Source organism: Dasypus novemcinctus, chromosome 2, assembly GCF_030445035.2.
Source record: "Dasypus novemcinctus isolate mDasNov1 chromosome 2, mDasNov1.1.hap2, whole genome shotgun sequence".
Classification (NCBI taxonomy): Eukaryota; Metazoa; Chordata; class Mammalia; order Cingulata; family Dasypodidae; genus Dasypus; species Dasypus novemcinctus.
The window spans coordinates 121450278-121469969 of NC_080674.1; the positions used below are offsets into that span (position 1 = coordinate 121450278).

The window sequence follows — 19692 nt, forward strand, 5'->3', positions numbered from 1 at the left end:
CTGTAAAGGACACCTGAATTCTTTCCAAAAGAATTGCACACTGTAACTCCTAACTACCAAAAAAAAAAAGTTATTGACATTATGGGCTCTATTAACATAAGCAGAATGCCTACATTCAGAGAGTAGTCTACTGTACTCTGCATAGCCCAAGACAATGAGTATCACATTTTATGACAGATATTGGCAAGCGGTAGGTTTCCAGAGAAGGGAATAATTATTAGCACCCTAGAAATATTCATCTATCCAGCCAACACATTTTTAACAGCATGCACTATGTGTCAGGTACTGTTACAAAATCAAGAAGGCATACATTTTAATAAAAGGGAACACACACATACTGTATATAGTCATGGAGAAAAGGACACGAAAATACTGTGTACAGTATACAACAGAAAAGTAAAACAGGGGAAGGGCAGAAGATAAGAGTTGTCATTTTAGAGGAAATCCAGAGGAACTCTCTTAATGAAGTAATACTGGGCAGAGACTGAATAAAGTGAGACAAGTAGTTATCAAGAGTTTAAGTTTTGGGAATTGGACTTGGCCCAGTGGTTAGGGCATCTGTCTACCACATGGGAGGTCTATGGTTCAAACCCCGGGCCTCCGTGACCCGTGTGGAGCTGGCCCACGTGCAGTGCTGATGTGCATAAGGAGTGCCCTGCCACGCAAGGGTGTCCCCCACATAGGGGAGCCTCATGCGCAAGGCATGCGTCCCGGAAGGAGAGCCGCCCAGCGCGAAAGAAACTGCAGCCTGCCCAGGAATGGTGCCACCCACACAGAAAGCTGACACAACAAGATGACGCAACAAAAAGAAACAGATTCCTGTGCCGCTGACAACAACAGAAGCGGACAAAGAACATGCAGCAAATAGACACAGAGACCAGACAACTGGGGTGGGGGTCAGGGGAAGGGGAGAAAAATAGATAAATAAATATTTTAAAAAAAAGTTTAAGTTTCAAGGCAGAAAGGAGTATAAAAGCCTTGTGATGGGAGCAAACTTTAGTGTTGGAGTCACAGCACAGATGAATGTGCATGTGAGTGGCAGGGTGTGGGGGAGGTGGCACTGCAGGTCCTTTATGCCCTTGTAGTCCAAGTAAATAAAGACTTCTCAACTTTTATCTTTATGGGGAGCTACTAAGGAATTTTTGCCAGAGGGGAGAGAGTGCAGACAAAGAGAAGTCAATTAAATACTAACAATTGAAGTGAAAAGCAGTGGCTTTGGCCAGGGTAATAGCAGAAGAAATAAAAAATAGTTGATATTCTGAGCATATTTTGAAGGTAAAGGTGTCAGGATTTGCTGATAAATTCGAAGTGGGTTGGAAGACACGAGTCAAGAAATAGTATAAGCAACCAGGAAGGAGTTGCCGTTTACTAAGACCAGACCTGGAAAGGCCAGGGTAGGAATACAGGAAAAGATGCTTCATAACTTTAGAGTATCAGAATTGGGAACAAACAAGAGGCTGGGAGGACATTTTGGCATGTTGTAAGAAAGGTCTAGCAGCCATTTAAAAATGGATAGGGCTTCCTCTATTTTTTTTTTTTAAAGATTTGGTTTTTTAAAAAAATTTCTCCCTCCCCCCCATTGTCTGCTCTCTCTGTCCATTCACTGTGTGTTCTTCTGTGACTGCTTCTATCCTTATCAGCGGCACCGGGAATCTGTGTTTCTTTTTGTTGCGTCATCTTGTGTCATTTCTGTGTGTGGCACCATTCTTGGGCAGGCTGCACTTTCTTTCGCGCTGGGCGGCTCTCCTTACAGGGCACACTCCTTGCGCGTGGGGCTCCCCTACATGGGGGACACCCCTGCGTGGCACAGCACTCCTTGCGCGCATCAGCACTGCACATGGGCCTGCTCCATACAGGTCAAGGGGCCCGGGGTTTGAACTGCGGACCTCCCATGTGGTAGGCGGATGCCCTATCTATTGGGCCAAGTCTGCTTTCCAGGGCTTCCTCTTTGACTGTCACTGCAAGTAGTATAAGCTTCATGTATATCTGCTATGATGACACACAAGGAACTAAAGATGATTTGTAAGAATTCTTCCATCTTAAAGAATCTACTCCAACTTATATACTTTTTTTTTCATATTTCATTCATTAATACTAAATAAGAAAATAGGTAAACCTAATATCTGTTATCAAATATCTTTTGTTTCTAAAAATTCCATTAAAAAATCAAGAATTAAATTCAGATCTGAAAATCTCCCTTCCCACCCTTGCTCCTATTAGAATGGAAGTGTGAGAACAGGGATCTTAGTCTTGTTCCAACGTTGGGGACAGTAAGCACCCAATATGTGAAAGAACAAATGGAAGGTTATAATTAGTTTTAAGGCTTTTCATAATATCAAGTTGTCCCCTAAAAATGTAATACCAATTCACATTCCACTTAGCAAGAATATGACAGGGCCTATTTCCCACAAACCTTGTCAGTACTAATAATTAAATTGTTTTTAATTACTGCTAAAAGGAGAGCCAATAATTGCATCTCCAAGTTTTTGTATTTTTTATAACAGGACTGAATGCTTTTCATGCTTTATTGGCTATTTGCACTTTTTCCTTTGCTAATTCACTTTAATTTCGTCAAATTTTCAATTGGCTTTTGCCTATTTATCAATTTACAAGAATACAAAAATTAAAGATATTAACCTTGTCATATGATGCATACAAGAATTCTATACAAAAATTTAAATTACACCCATTACCTTTGTTCATTTCCTTTTCTAAACTAAATCATATTTGTTAACCATACTTAATTTTACCTACTCAGTAATGAATATATATTCTGTATATATGACTATATTCATTTCTGATTACATATGTATAAGGAAGTATACCTAGTATTATGTGTGGGAGTGGGATACCAAATAAAAAACAAACTGAAAAACTTCCTATTTTCAAGGACCTTACAATCAAGAAGAGGTATTGTACACAAGTCTAAAATATAACACACAGTTAGTGCTTTAATAGTTAAGTTTGCTCTAAGAGTTTTTATGAGGGAGTATCTCCTCCTTGAGTGATTAAGGTAAGATTTAAAGAAGAGTTATAATCTGAGTTAGACCTTGAAGAAGAGATAGAACAGGCACTTCCAGAAAAGAAAATTGCATGAGCAGACATAAGAAACAGAAAAACACAAGGGTGTACCAAGGACATAGTGAATAATTTTAGTTTGGATTGAATAATGTTGTAGGGAAACAGTATTTGTAAGGTAAGAGTAAACCTGTTTAACTATTTTCTGAATACATTTTCCTTTTTTCTTCTTCATGCAGCCTATAGCTGGCTTTCCTACTGCCAGACACTTAAACAGTAATATAATGCCCAGAAAAAGAAGCACAATTTGCATTAAAGGTGATTTTCATTTTCACATTCCTTGAAAAACACAGGCTTTCCCACTTTGGACTATACACAACTGAATTGGCTGGCTAATACCATACAATCATATCCTGCACTTCCTTTTCAGTTTCCTAATCTGATTAGAGTAGATATTAAGATCTTTTTGGAGGGAAGCGGACTTGGCCCAGTGGTTAGGGCATCTGTCTACCACATGGGAGGTCCGTGGTTCAAACCCCGGGCCTCCTGACCCGTGTGGAGCTGGCCTATGCGCAGTGCTGATGCGCGCAAACAGTGCCCTGCCACGCAGGGGTGTCCCCAGGTAGGGGAGCCCCACGTGCAAGGAGTGTGCCCCATAAGGAGAGCTGCCCAGCGTGAAAGAAAAGTGCAGCCTGCCTAAGAATGGCACCGCACACACGGAGAGCTGGCACAACAAGATGACGCAACAAAAAGAAACGCAGATTCCCACTGACAACAACAGAAGCAGACAAAGAAGACGACGCAGCAAATAGACACAGAGAACAGACAACAGGGGTGGGGGGGAGGAGGAAATAAAGAAAGAAAGAAAGAAAAAAAAAGATCTTTTTGGCATTAAAGCCTCTGGAAAATCAGATTTCATGTAAGTACCCAGTTTTGACTGTACATAAATGTTAATTTACTTTATGCTCCAAATATGGGAACACATTATAAAGTCCTTAACACAGGCACCTTTGAAGATGGAAGGACAATATTCTAATACTATATATATTTGTGTTCTGTGTATCATCTCAGCACAGCAAGATAAAGCACAACCTTATTGACATCTATTTTCTCACAATATGGAAAATTTTAAAAATAACCTTGGAACACAGCCTTTCCCTCAAATTCAACCACAATTAAGACAATTTAAATCAGATGCCTATAAAAATATTTCTGAATAAATTAAGTTCTAGTTACCCAATAATTTATTGGCTCCAGGCTTACAAATAAATGTTGGAAAGTCAGAACAGGATGGTTAGTTTTTATTCTTTGAAGAGATAATAGTATAAATACAGTTTGAAAAACTTTAAAGCCCTACATAATTAGAGGATTATTAGGGAGGAAAACAAATAAGGTATATGTATTTAGCTAACCTTAGTTTTAATAAGCTAATAAGTTATTTAGATAAAAAAGAACAATTAAATCATTGTTACAAATCTAAAACTCAAGCATTTTTGATTGAGGTAGTAAATATTCTATCATTTAAAACCTCAGAAGTAAACATAATACATAAATCCAATGCATTTTTGTTATTTGTTAAATATATACATACATAAATACATGTACCCTCTTCAGTTAACTGTAGGTGGACAAAATTAGAGAACAGATCTTTGCCATGTACAACTTATTTGACTCCAAAATAGCACTTGTTTCCCAGCTTTCAGCATATATACAAATTTCTTATCCAGTTATGTAAGATAAATTTGCACATTTCAATCTATATTTTTCCAGTGTTAATTATTGGCTATATTAATTTGTTACACAGGGACACTGGTATAATGGGATTCAAAAATTCACATTTTGGGGCAGAAAATGAGAAATGAACAATGATTTCAACACTGTAAAGTGAACTGTTCCATAGCAACCCCTATAATGCTAATGTATGGGACATCACCAATCATAAGTCATATTCAGGGATTTGAGTTTAAGTAAAATTTTTGAAAAAATCATATCATTCCCCACCATTATCTTTGAAAACAGATAATTTCATTTCTAGTATATACCTTATATGCACCCATTTGGACATTCCATTCAATTTACTGGAATGCTTTTTTAAAAACAATGCATTATAAACAAAATATGGAATAAATAAAAAGTGAAGTCTAACTTAAAACAATTATCTAATAGCATCAGAAAAATGGTATGCTTTTAGTTACTGCATGAAAAACACATAATACCTATAGGTATTCTTTCAGTGATTCTTCAAAGACTTTCTAGTTGGAAAATACATATGAAACACACAAAAATACTGCCAGGAATACCCATCAGGTGCTTTTGACATTACATAAATAAGAGATAAACACTGCTTTTATACTACTGAGATTCAGAAATCATTAAATGAAAATACACTACTATTCACTTGTCTAAAATTTGTAAAATTCTAATGTTTTTCAATGAAATAATTCATTTTAAGCTATGCTATATTTAAACTAAACTATAATCTCTAATGTTGTCTTCCATTTTGTCAGTATGCTTGCTCCTGGCTAAGTACTTGCTAGAAATTAGCAAGAACAGCTTTCCCCCCATTATCACCTGGGTAAAACAAACCACTAACCATTCTGCCAGCTAGGCTGCCCTCTTCTGGTCAATGTAAGAAATACAGCTGGCAGGTTGATGTTTAACAGCAGATAGAAATTTTTTTTTAAAAGGCAGACCCCAAACTGAACTTCCCTGAATAAGAAAAAAAAATAGGGAACTTTTAAAGTGGGAAAAAAATCACTGGTGTGCTAATTCTACAAGTAAACAACTTCAATAATTTTGATAACCAGGTAATCAAGAAGTTTTATATAGTCTCTTTTTCAGTATCTTGGAGGCAGATCTGGATTACAGACAGTAGAAGCAATGAGTATACTCTATCTTTTATAATTATTTGTGTATTAATGCAAGTTATATTTTTTGTGAATTCACTCTATTGATAAGTTTTCTTATACATAAACATAAATCATAGTAGATACATCCTGAATAGATGATATCTTTAAATCTCTTGCCACAAGCATCAAAATGTTTCAGAGCTGTTGTTTCCTTTGTGAAGCTTTTAAGTTGCAAGTTATTTTTCTCTGTGGTTCATCCCCATGCCTGAGATTTGCAGTAATGTAGGACCAGTTTACCATCACTGCCGAAACACTACCAAAAAAAAAAAAAAAAAAAAAGGCGTTAATTAAACTCAATTTGATTTTCTTAAATGAAAATAAGAAAAAAATGTCACATGTATCATAAATAGCCTCACACATGTACATGTAAGTTACCTATGTTATAAAGCTATTTCTTTCAAGAGATACAAATTGCTACCTGACACATTTGGTTTTGTGTAGTCTCTCTTCTTTGAAATTCCTTAGAGGTCGATCTGGATTATTGATTGTATGAACAATGTAAAAGAAAAAAAGACACGCAAAGAAGAGGATTTTTCTGAGTATATTTTGAAGCTATCTTTTGTTTGTAATATCCATTCTTTGATTCTTCATTCACTGTGTACTTTACTTGTTTAAGGTGTTAGAGAACTAACAGAGAACAAGACAGCCACCTCTTTTTTCCTCTGTAGACAATTAAGAAAGGTACGTATCTCTTAAAATTAAAATTGTGAATGATCTCCCTATACACAGTTGTATATTCTCCATTAAAAAAAAAAAGACAGTGACTAATTTTACCTCATAGAGTGTTCCAACTTCCTGGTCTGGGGATGGGGCAAAGGACTGATTCACATAAATAAACTGCAAGAAAGAAAAAAACAAAGGAGATTCATTTCCAATGGTACCCTGAAAATATATTTTTCTGGGTTCCAATAAGCCAGCTACTTCAAATTGTCTTCAGAACTGAATAAGAGTGTCCTCAAACTCCTTCTAATTCTCATAACCAGTAATTAACAAGATCTTTATGAAGACATCTTTCTTCAGAAGGAATTTTTATTCCTAGAACGGGGATTCTCAACTTCTTATAACTAAAAAACTTTTAAAAATTATTTTTACAAATAGGGTTTGAAGGATAAGTCAAAAAATTACATTATTAAACATTTACCTATAATTATAGAATTTCTGCTAACAAAATTTCATACACATAACCAAAATTCAAGAAATCTAGTATTTTATATAGTCTGTACATTTATTTTGGGTCAATGTATGGCTTTTAATATTTTTGACCTTTACTACCTTTTGCAAACTCCTTAAGGTACTGGACTTGAGGCTGGATGCCACTACTGTCAACTCACTTATAGACAAGTGAAATAGAAAAAAGATAACATAATTGAAAAATAATGTCCTTACAACTTTGTTGTTTAATGATCAATCTTTCAGTTTAATCTGTTTTTACCAAAATATTTCTAGTATTTAAAACAAAACTAAAAACCCTGAAGATGGTGAAACAAAAGGTCACAGCAGCAAAGTGGCTTTTCTTTTTTACACTTATGTAGACTGAGGTGATCTCTTTTGCCTCTTTCAAATGATATAAAAAGAACTTTTTGCCAAAACTTATGAGGCAAAGAGAACATATTTTTTGAGGGGAAAGCAATATGGCATAATTTGTTTATTTCAATAACTATTCTAATATCTATACATATACATATGTATATATGTACATATACTCTAATTTCTGATAATTTATCTTTTTTTTTTTTAAGATTTATTTATTTCTCTCCCCTTCCCCTCCCCACCCCGGTTGTCTGTTCTCTGTGTCTATTTGCTGCGTCGTCTTTGTCTGCTTCTGTTGTTGTCAGTGGCACGGGAATCTGTGTTTCTTTTGGTTGTGTCATCTTGTGTCAGCTCTCCGTGTGTGCGGCACCATTTCTGGGCGGGCTGCACTTTCTTTCGAGCTGGGCGGCTCTCCCTAAGGGGCACAATCCTTGCGTGTGGGGCTCCCCCATGTGGGGGACACCTGTGTGGCACTGCACTCCTTGCGTGCATCAGCTCCACACGGGTCAAGGAGGCCCGGGGTTTGAACCGTGGACCTTCCATGTGGTAGACAGACGCCCTAACCACTGGGCCAAGTGCGCCGCCCAATTTATCTTTTTAATAGCATTATATGTGTAACTGCGCAAGTGTGATTACCTCAGTTTAACAGAAAATAAGTCGAAACAAAATGCCCACCAACAGAACAATGTTTAAATAATTTAAGGAACATACACGGAATATATTATAACAATTAAAAGGATGAATTAAATCTATACTGAAGAATCAGAAATTTTAGAATAAGTCTGCCTAAATACAATAGGAAATGTTCAAAATGGTATTTGATAAAATGAAGATTGATCAAAAATTTATATATACATTATTTAGGTGAAAATGGAGGCTTATTACAAATTGTTAACATGGGTTATCTGGAAAGAAGGAATTGGGAAGAATTCAGTAGAATATAGGAATGAGGGCAGTTGGAGCAAAGGTAAATATAAAGATATCAATGTTACAAGTTCTTCCATTGCTAGAATAATAGTAAAGCTACTTTGATCCATAGTTGCTTTTCCCACTTATGTTTGTTCATTCTTCAATCCTAAGGATTTTGGAAAGGTAATGCCCACCTTGCCTCTGTCTGAGAGGGGGCTTAGATCACATGGGGCGGATGGATGGAACTGTATTGCTTACAGCTGCAGACACTCTCCGCTTCCTGGGATGGGCAGTGTCCATCATCATCCTTTAATTAGTTGTCCTGAATGAGTCCAATGAACTGGAGAGTAGGTGTTACAACTCTGCTGAGATTCAGGGCTCAACCGGCACACAAACAGACTGGAGATTTAAGTCTCTGGGACATACATTTAACAAATTTGTGCTAATTATAGGTTCAAATAAAAGGGGCAGAAGAACCATGTGTAGGGAAATTATAAATGAGTCTAACATTGTTACACTGGGGAGCATACATACCATAGTAAGGTCCACTGACAGGGTGCCAAATTCCTGAGATTGTCTGCCCTGCCTCTACAGTTTAGATGTTCTAGAGCCGTCAGGAGCCCTGCTGTTTGAGGCACTGTTTACTGTGGCAGTCAATGAGATCCTTCTGAGACATGCATAAGAGCAACCTCTGGAATCACCTCCTGACTCACTTTTAGATTTCTTAGTCATAAAAAGTCATTTGTATTTAATATTTCCCCCTTTTTGTCAAGGTATTTTTCAGATTCATTGCTAGCCGATGCTTGGCAATAATCCCTAGGGGCCAGGGAGGCTTATCCCCGGAAATCATGTTCCATACCACGGAGAAGGTATTATGTTTATATGCTGAGTTTGGCTTAAAGAGGCTACATTTGAACAACAAGGAGGCTTTCAGGAGGTAATTCTCAGGCAATATATAATTCTAGGCTAAGTTTCAATTTCACAAGAAAAGGTTCGTAAGTACAAACATCAATATCAAGGGACTGTCGTAATGGTCTGTACTCCTTCGCTAGGCACTGCCTGTGTACTTGAGGGATTCTTGCTGCTCTATCAGAGAATGTAGCAGGACTTCCCAGGATGGGAATTCAGTATTCTTTTGGCTATTGTGTGGTGTCCACCACCAAGACAATACCCCATGACCCCCAGAATATATTCACATGCCATAGAGGCATACCTCAGGTGCACCCCTCCCCACACATCCCCCCATCACTGACACCCCACACCAGTTGTCCTCCCATGCCACAGTTGCAACCCTTTTGCAATCTAAAACCTCCCCCCAAAATCACAAAGAAAATAATAATAATAATAAACAGAAAAATTAAAACATTTTCATTATGCCTTTTATCACTGTAACATCTGTTGTCTTTTACTATGTATAGTGACAATTTCTTCCATATGTTCCCCAGTGTCTTACTTTTTTTGCTTTATCTTCAAAGAAGCTTTAGGTTACAAAAAAGTCACATATAAAATATAGGCATTCCCATATACCTAATCCCTCCCACTTTCCCCTATTAATTACATTTTACATGTGGATAGTACATTTGTTATAACTGATATACAAATATTGAAGCATTGCAACTAACCATGGTTATTGGTTTACATTATGGTTTACATTTTGCCCATACACTTCTATATGTTTTGACAAAATTTAAAACGGCCTGTATTCTATCATTGCAAGATCATGCAGAACAATTCCAATGCCCTAAAAATGCCCTATATTCCATCTATTCTAATCTTCCCTCCCCCTCCCATCAGAAACTAAGTTTCAATTTTTGAAGAATAAGGTTCATAGTTACAAGCAATAATATTGAGGGGTTGACACACTGGTCTGTTTTCTTTTATTAGGCACTGCCTATGCTCTCGAGATTCTAATTGAGAACGTAAAAGGACTCCCCAGAATGGGAGTTTAATATTTTCTTGTTTATTGTGTGGGTCTCCACCCACTGAGAAAACACACTATGACAAGATGAACACTTTCATATTTCAGAGAGGCAGGCCCCAGGTGTACCCTATCTTGCATATCCCTCTAACCACAAAGCCCTGCACTAGTGACCCTCCCCTGCCTTACCAGCCTAATGAACATTCCCAGCATTGTAATTTTAACCACAGACCTGCAAATCCCCAGAGTTCACTTGCTCCTTCCTTCAACCCTCCCCCCCAGTCCCATGGATAGCTCAATCCAACTTCCCCTCACATTCCTGTACCCTTGACCCCACTCATGTCGCTGCATAATTATTACAGCCATCCACTGCCAAGCCACCCCCTTCCAAATTATCATAGATTTTGCCCACACTGAGCATCAGCTCACATTAGTTTTTCTCAACTTTTAGAATGAGGTGGGTCCAAGGTAGCTTTTCTAATTTCACAGAGCTCCCTCTTAGTTTTATAAAATAATATAGTGACCTGCTATCTAGGTTTACCAGACTCAGTTTCCCTCCACTTTGATGGTCTTCCTGTTTCCTTCCTCTCTCAGTTACCAAGCCTGCTCAATTTTGATTTTACTCCCAGAAATTTCTCCTTAGTATGAGGTTCCTTCTGAGAAAGGAGCGCCTATGGGTCTATAGTCAGTAAGTATATTCCTTACTGTAGATATATTATAATCACCTGCTATTTGAGAGGGCAGTTTTCTCACACTGGCCCCCTGTACTTTTCAGTGAATACCTGTAGATATTTTGGGGTTCTCTGTTACTCAGTGTTGTAAGATGCCAACCCTGTTGCTTTCATCACAGATACTGATACTATTCAGAATCCTGTGGTATTGGTCTGTCCCTACCAACTTGTTATTTGGAGTTCATAGGGGTACCCTGCCACTTGATTTTGTTATAAATACTGATCACTGCTGTCTAGTTGAACTTTTTGTGAAGGATTTGAGATTTATGATATCATATAATATCAGTGTTATATGAGATCACTGCCATCTCCACAGAATTCCTAGCATGCATTACTTTTAAATTTATTTTATGGGGTATGCTTAATGTAAGTCAGAAGATGTGAGTTCTGATTTAATCTAGGAAAATGGCAAAATGTTTCTATTTATGTTTACAATTTCAGCTGCTTAAAGGAGAATGGATTAGATTGACCACAAAGGTTTTGAGTTTTAACCACATTAAAATGCCATTTTTATATGTTAAAATGGTTGACTGATTCAACCTAATAAATATTGATATCAATTAAGTTCTTTCAGATTACTGGACATAAGCAATAAAAATATCAAGACTAACATTTACATAGGATACAACATCATTTAGCCTTTTCCTCTCTCTATATATATTTCTGAAACAATATCTTAATAACTTGGTACTCCTCTGGTCTTCTATTTCACCCAGTGTTCAAATTGCAACTTTAGTAAAATATTGTTCTGTTCACTTCTCTCAAGCAAATGTCCTCGCTCCCTGATTCTTCCATCTAGATTTGGACTTTGGGCAAGGTCCTCTGCTCCTAAGGTTTTAGCCTCCAGGAACATGTGGATGACAATAAAATCTTCTTGCTTATCTATGACATTTCCTCTTTAATTAAATGCTACATGGCACTCTTATAAAATAGATGCTTTGCTCATTCTGACCAATCTCAAAGGGAGATGTTCATCTGTAAATCTCAAATATTCCCAATACTTTTCACAAACAACTTCCCTTGGAGAGTTGCATTTACTTCTGCACCTAGGTTCCTTTTATAAGAGCTACTTACACCCAAACTCTTTGATTAGCGTCAGTTTCTTCCTCTTCACTTACAAAAAGAAATAAATTAAAACATGTCCCACTTTAGTAATAACCCATTCACTCATTTCAACCCTTCTAACTCTTGTGCTCACATATATCCTTCTTCAAATTATACATGCATATTTTTTATTTATTTTAGTGATTCTCCACCAACCTATTAATTCATTTGCTATCTCTGTTAATACTGTCCAAGATTTTGATCTATCTGTAGGTAAATGGGTCTGACACATTAATACAACACTTGATAAAATGCCATATACATGGAATTATTTAAATTTTTGTAGCTAGATTCAAATTAGAAATCAATGGCATTTAAAAATATTAACCCTTACTACATTGCCAATATGAAATGCTTACTATAACATGATATACAAATGTTAGTTCCTTCAACATATGGTAAAGATATATTGCTTACCTCAAGAAGAATAAGCAGCAATATTGATTATCAAACAAACAAAATACCAAAATAAAACCAAAACTTTTCTACACTATTGTCCTAAGATAGATTTTTCTGCAAGGATATTGTTCAGTAACTTTCTGAAGAAAACAACCAATATGGAAAAATGTATTCACATTGTAAAAGCAAATCTGAAATTAATTTCATTTTAGAATCCCCCAGAGAATCTATCAATAAAGCACATAAATTCCACCATTAAAAGACATAAAAGTATATTACAAAACGCTCCATAAGCATTTCTATATATAACAGTCTTTCTTGCCCTTAGGAGTTAGGAACTTCCATGAATTTTTGTAGAGAAATGATCAACATTAGCTTCATACCAACTGCTCTGAGGCCACAAGTTTAAGGAACTTTTTGATGAAGTCGATGAGTCCTTGGATGGTTCGAGTTCGCTCTACAGCCCACTTCTTTGTTTTCATGATGGGGGTGTCTCCCACGGCCTTTAGCAAAATGTCAACTGTAAAAGAAAAAGTTATAGTTACACCGAAATATCTAAAGAGAATGCAAATATAAAAGATTTCAGAAAACTTTTCATCACGTTTTTGTCATTGTTTTTGGAGCCTCAATTCCCTAAACGTCTCTTTATGGCACTAATCTTCAAACATACTTTAAAGCAATAATGCAATCTCAAAGTGAAGAAATATTAATGGTTATAAAGATATTAAAAATATTCTCACAAATGATTAAAAACAGCAAAGTAAAATAATGCCATGGCTTTTTTCATCTCCCAAAGAGGGAAAGATTAAAATAATAATAGTGTAGGTGATACTATTGGTAGTACTCCTTTTGGAGGGCAATATGGTAATGCATATTCAAATATTTAAAGAGATATTAATTCAATAATACTTCTAGGAATCTAGTTTAAGAAAGTATGAGAGTTATAAAGAGTTCACTCAGAAAAATTTCTTCTTTTCACTGAAGAATTTTTTAATAGGAGAAACCTGGTAAAACCTAAATATCCAACAAAAGAGAATTATTATTTTTTAAAGAATAACATATGATAGAATTTATATAAAGGCATACCTTGTTTTATGATGCTTTGCAGAGATTGCATTTTTTGCAAGTTGAAGGTTTGTGGCAACCCTGCATCAACAACATGTGCTCACTTCAGGTTTCTGTGGCACATTTTGGTATTCTCACAATTAATTCCAAACTTTTCATTATCACATATGTTACAGTGATCTGTGACCAGTGATCTTTGATGTTACCATTATAATTGTTTTGGGATGCCACAAACTGTGCCCATATAAATTGGCAAACCTAATCCATAAATGTTGCAAGTGTTCTGACTGCTCTACAGTTTCTGTTTACTCTCCTTTCCCTCTCTATTCCCTGAGACACAACAATATAATATTGAAATTAGGCCAACTAATAACCTACAATGGCCTCTAAATTAAAGTGAAAGGAAGAGTCATACATTTCTCACATTAAATCAAAAGCTAGGAATGATTAAGTTTAGTGAGGAAGGAATGTTGAACACCAAGACAGGCCGAAAGCTAGGTCTCTTGCACCAAACACTTAGCCAAGTTTGCGAATTCAAAGGAAGGGTTCTTGAAGGAAATGAAAAGTGCTACTCCAGTGAACACCTGGATAAGAAGAAAGCAAATAGCTTTAATGCTGGTAAGGAGAATGTTTTAGTGGTTTGAACAGATCAACCCAGCCAGAACATGCCCTTAAGCCTAAACCTAATCCAGTGCAAGGCCCTAACTCTCTTCGATTCTACAAAGGCTAGATAGGTGAGGAAGCTGCACAAGAAAAGTGTGAAGCTAGCAGAGGTTGGTACAAGAAGTTTAAGGAAAGAAGCCATCTCTGTAACATAAAATTATAAAAGTAAAGTAACAAGTACCTCGGTAGAAGTTGCAGCAAGTTATCCCGAAGATCTAGCTAAGATAAATGATGCACATAGGGGCACAAACAACAGATTTTAAATGTAGATAAAACAGCCTTCTATTGGAAGAAGATACCATCTGGTACTTTCATAGCTAGAGAAGTCAACGCCCGGCTTCAAAAGATAGGCTAACTCTCCTTTTAGGGGCTATAGCAGTAAGTTGAAGCCAATGTCACTAAGTTGAAGCCAATGTTCATTTACCATCCTGAAAATCCTAGGGTCCTTAAGAATAATGCTAAATCTACTTTGCCTTTCTTATTCCCTTAATCCCCTGAAGCTATCAATAACTCAGCTGCAAGTCAATAATTAGGCAATTCAAGTAAGTCAGCCAGAAAATATTACAGATTATGCTATTGAGGGAAGAAGAGTGGGAAGAAAACAAGGTAGAGAAGGAAAAGTTATTTTATTTATTGCTATACTCTGATTTTTTTTCAGATTTTTCTTTTTTTATCTTTTTTTTTTAAAGATACATAGATCACACAAAATGTTACATTAAAAAATATAAAAGGTTCCAATATATCCCCACTCGCCCCCCCTCCACTCCTCCCACATCAGCCACCTCTTTCTCAGTGTGGCACCTTCATTGCATTTGATGAATACATTTTGGAGCACTGCTACACAGCATGGATTACAGTTTACGTTGTAGTTTACACTCTCTCCCAGGTGATTCAGTGAGTTATGGCAGGATATATGACGTCCTGCATCTCTCCCTGCAATGTCGTTCAGGACAATTCCAAATCCCAAAAATGCCCCCATATCTCACCTCTTTTTCCCTCAGCAACTCCCATGGCCACTATCTCCACATCAATGACACAATTTCTTCCATTGCTAGAGTCACAATAATTCTATAATAGAATACCAGTAAGTTCACTCTAATCCATATTTTATTCCTCCATCCTGAGGACGCTGGGATGGCGATATTCACTCCATCTCTAACTTGAGACAGGGCTTAGATCCCACATGGCTGATTCCATCCATCAGCCACGTGGGAAAGAGTTTTATTGGTTGTGCAATGGAGCAGAGTGGCTTCCTGGCCCAAAACATCTCTGATCTGCATAAATTCTAGTATTTTATATTCCTGATTTTTTTGAATTCTAAAATTGTTTGCTTGTAGTTCTAAATCCACAGACTGAGGAAACACTTAAAAGAATTCAGGCATCTTTTGGATGTGGGGCCTTGACATTGGTATTTTCAAAAGTTCCTCAGATAATCCTAATGTGGTGCTAGGGTTACAAAATTAGTCAATTCAAGAATCCTTTCTTTGTTTTGTAGATCAGAATTTTAAAAAAATGTGGGGCATAGGAAATACTTAAGCAGTTCCCTCAAAATGATGACAATCTCAGGATGGGAATTCAACAGCCAAGACACTAAGCAGAAGGGCCCAATTTTTAAATGATGGCTCAATTAAAAAAAAAAACAGTGTAGATCAAATAAAACTTCCCCTCAGGCTATACCTAGGTTGTGGGTCATTTTTTTTAATAAAGATTTATTTCTCTCCCCTCCCCCCGACTCCCTCACCCCCTCTACCCTCCCCACCCATTTTTCTGCTCTCTGTGTCCATTCGCTGTGTGTTCTTCTGTGACCGCGTCTATCCTTATCAGCGGCACCGGGAATCTGTGTTTCTTCTTGTTGCATCAGCTTGTTGTCAGGTCTCCATGTGTGGTGCCCTTCTTGGGCAGGCTGCACTTTCTTTCCTGCTGGGCGGCTCACCTTACAGGGCACACTCTTGGCGCGTGGGGCTCCCCTACGCAGGGGACACCCCTTGCATGGCACGGCACTCCTTGAGCGCATCAGCACTGCCCATGGGCCAGCTCCACACAGGTCAAGGAGGCCTGGGGTTAGAAGCGCAGACCTCCCATGTGGTAGGCGGAGTCCACTTCCCTGTGGGTCATTATTTTTAGCCTCATTTCACACAGGCTATATTCAGGGTCAGGTGATAAAGCTTTTAACAGGTCTTAAAACAAAGAAACAAAAAAAATCCTCTCTTGCTACAGAGTTTATCTGCCCCTGCTTATGGTAAATTTGGAGAAAAAATGGAACACAAACCTATTAAACCTATGGGATTCTGTTGAAGAGAGGTACTAGTGAATATCCATAGAAAAAAGGTGTTAGCTTCTCCACTAGTGAATCATGTGGAAATGAGAGAATAAATTTCCTCCAAATGTAGAGACAATCTACTTAAAAGGGGTCAGTGCTGGGAGAGACAAATTATACTCCACAACCGCAGAAACTGAAGTGTTTTCTGAAAGGCCCTGAGACCACAGAGCAGAAATCATGCTATAGCTGCACTATAGACTCTGTGTTTTGGGAAAACTTGTTTTACAAGACCAAGGTCAATTGCTCAGAATCACTGATGTTGATTTTCTGCTTTTCTCTACATATAGTGCTCCAGAGCAATTAACCTTAGGAATTTATTTCACAAAGGCAAACTAATTCTCAATCAGTAAAGGCTGAAAACAGCTAGTTCAAGCAATGAAATGACTCACAAAGATTCCAAAATAGTAAAAGGCAACGTCTATGCCCTTAGTATTCTTCACATTAGGCAAACTTTCCATTTTTTGGTTTAATGATGAATTCACACACAATTGAAAAGAGATTAGCAAACTAGTCAGAAGGCCTGGATTCTAATCCAGGCTTTACCACTGACCATCCCTATTAGTGTCAGTGTTAAATACCTGGAACTACAGAGAACCAATTCGCTCCCACGTTCAATTAGCTTGCAGTCTGGCTAACTCAAAAGAAGATTAGAAAACAATGTACTAAGTGCTACGGCAGCCAGGAACTGGGCACCACACCTACAGGGCAGCCACACCTACAAGTAGGCATTAAGGTGCACCCAGAGGCTTTCTCGAGGCATTCAATTTAAAGGTCTTGAAAGTCCGAAAGCAAGAACTCCCTCTCTTCAGAATGGTCAAAAAGCATGTTTGGGACCGCCTGTCTCTAAACGTTGTTTTCTATTGGCTGCCACGTCTAAGTCAGACAAGATCTACCCATAGATACTGCCTCTGCCCACAAAATTACTTATTTTTTAAAAATAACTTTTTTTTATTTTCAAAGAAGCTTTAGATTACATAAATATTACAGAAAAAATAGGGGATTCCCATATGCCCCACCCCCTCGCCCTCCCGCACTTTCCCATATTAATTACATCCTTCATTAGTCATACATGTTACACCTGATGAACACAATGAAGCATTGCTACTAACCATGGACTATAATTTACATTATAGTTCACAGTCTGTAAACTATATGATTCTGTACAATTTTGTTAGTTATGACAAAATACACAATGGCCTGTCATGCAGGACAAATCCAATGACCCGAAAATGTCCCCATATTACACCTACTCTTCCCTCTCCCATCCCTCAGAACCTCTAGTGGCCACTGCCTTTACATCAATGATAAGAGTTCTTTCATTGCCCAGAAAATTACTTTTTTTCTTGGTATCGCCAGCAGGTTCCTCTGTCGCCGGGGAGACTGCAGCGGAAGAAGGGGGTTCCGGAGTAGCTGTTTCTGGAGAGACCTCCGTAAGTCCTTCACCTCCAGCAGCCGAGGTAGGCAACTGTAGCACAGGCTCGGACTCCTCTGCCATCTTGCTCCTGGCCGCCGAGGGCGGAAGTGGCGCGTGAGCGCGTGCAGTGGGCGGGCCTTGCGCCGGGCAGCGTCGCCAAGCAGGCACCGGGAGTAGGGCTGCTCAACAAATCCATTCACGAAAGTTCGAGTTCCCGGTTAATCCTCTATGGCAAAGCACTGTCGCAGACCCCTTGCCGTTAATACTGTAACGACTGCTTTTCCCTTCGGCAACAAACCTTCGGAGAGCGGCTGTTTCGGCAGGGTTCCTTCTGCGCAGGCGCCCCTCAGGCTAGGGCCCTCCGGTTCCGTGAGGTTTCCGCGAGGTTTCCGCTTCCCCCGGCGCCTACCCTGCCTCGCCCCGCCCCGGCCCCGCCCAGCGGCCCGGGAGCGCGCGCGCGCGTGCGGGAGAGGGCGGGTGGGGAAGGCTCGCCGGTGAGATCCAGAGGCGAGGCTCGCGCGCCCGCCCCCGCCCTGGCCCCCAGCGCCCACCCAGTCGGCCCGGCCCAGCCATGATCAAGGCCATCCTCATCTTCAACAACCACGGGAAGCCGCGGCTCTCCAAGTTCTACCAGCCCTACGTGAGTATCCAGCCGCCCCCGATGCGGACGAGGGGGCGTCGTAGGCGGCGGGCAGCGCCCAGCGCCGCTGCTTCAGGGCGACCCCCTCCGGCGCACTCGGCCCTTCTAGCGCCTCGGCTGCCTCGGGCTCCCGCGCTGTCAGCCTCCGGGTGGGTGTGCAGGGTACCCACCTCCCCTCCGCGCTCCCGTTCGCCGACGTGGCTCTGCCGCGGCGGCTCCTCCGTCCGTCTGTGGCTGGGTGGCTTCCCGGCTGCCCTGGCGAGGCCTTGGAGACTTCCCGGTGCCCGGCCCTCGCCCTTTCGACAGCCGCACCCCACCTGCGCCCGGGAGCCCTGCGCCTCCGCCCCTCTCTGCGGGGCTGCCCTGTGCCTTTGCCTTCCTGCTGCCGAGGCTTCTTTAGCCCCTGACGACCCCGCGGAGCTCCCACTCGCTGCCCCACCTCCCCGGTTCTGAAACAGCCTTTCCTGGTGGACTTCTTTCCGTTCTCCTGTGGACAGATGGGCTCCTATCTTTCTTAATCCTCTCAGCGTGCAGGAACTTTGCCTTCTGCGTTTTGATAACTGCATGCTCTGCACAATCTGCCCTGTATGTTTCGATACCTGAGCGACTGACCAGTGTGACTTTTCAGGTGTTTCCTCATTAAAGAGAAAGATAAATGAGAACCTAACGTTCTTATCAGACTTTTGCCTTAGTGACGGTACCTTACCTACTCCTTCAATACCTGGTGACGGTAGCAGTTGACTGATAAAACTATTGTGTTGTGCTGGGGCATTTTTTTTATATGCAGAAGTAAACTTTCAATTATATATTGAAGTTGTGCCAAGGCTAACACTTTTATGTAGATAATTCCCAGATAGAAATCATTCCTGCCATTAAAAATTAAATGTGAAAATGTCAGTTTGTCTAAAATGGTTATAGTCTTTGTAGGTGTTAGTTGAATTGAGAAATCTTGAGCTTATTTCTCATTTCCTTTAGTAGTTTTGTTAGAGATGAGTGTTTTCTATTACTCCTATTTGTTTTAGTTTCAAATAATTTAAATACTAATGCTCTATTTAAGCATTTTTTAATACAG

At 39.2% G+C, this 19692-nt stretch overlaps 2 protein-coding genes across 5 annotated transcripts in view; one reads left to right on the plus strand and one right to left on the minus strand.

Annotated features, from left to right (window-relative positions):
• Positions 1-4301: 4301 nt before the first annotated feature.
• On the minus strand, positions 4302-18402 carry ATG12 (autophagy related 12). Its single transcript, XM_058277329.2, has 4 exons — positions 17902-18402; positions 12902-13038; positions 6702-6764; positions 4302-6180 (listed from the first exon to the last, which is right to left on the minus strand). The coding sequence occupies exons 1-4, from the start codon at positions 18059-18061 to the stop codon at positions 6121-6123; spliced, it is 420 nt and encodes a 139-aa protein (XP_058133312.1). The 5' UTR covers positions 18062-18402; the 3' UTR covers positions 4302-6120.
• AP3S1 (adaptor related protein complex 3 subunit sigma 1) overlaps positions 18396-19692 on the plus strand; it is a 99024-nt gene continuing 97727 nt past the window's right edge. For all 4 annotated transcript variants that reach the window (XR_009180901.2, XM_058277317.2, XM_058277296.2 and 1 more), the window contains exon 1: positions 18396-18620. Coding sequence is in view for 3 of the 4 variants with exons in the window: in XM_058277317.2 (XP_058133300.1) it covers positions 18552-18620 (69 nt within the window). In the remaining variant the exon portion in view is untranslated. The remainder of the gene's footprint in view (positions 18621-19692) is intronic.

Excerpts from the sequence above, each read along its gene's own strand:
- ATG12 (XM_058277329.2), bottom strand. The coding sequence starts at position 18,061 with ATGGCAGAGGAGTCCGAGCCTGTGCTACAGTTGCCTACCTCGGCTGCT. Across the intron at positions 13,039-17,901 it reads TGGCGATACCAAGAAAAAAA|TTGACATTTTGCTAAAGGCC; the intron begins GTAATTTTCTGG and ends TTTCTTTTACAG. Across the intron at positions 6,765-12,901 it reads TTGTGGCCTCAGAGCAGTTG|TTTATTTATGTGAATCAGTC; the intron begins GTATGAAGCTAA and ends TCTTTCTTGCAG.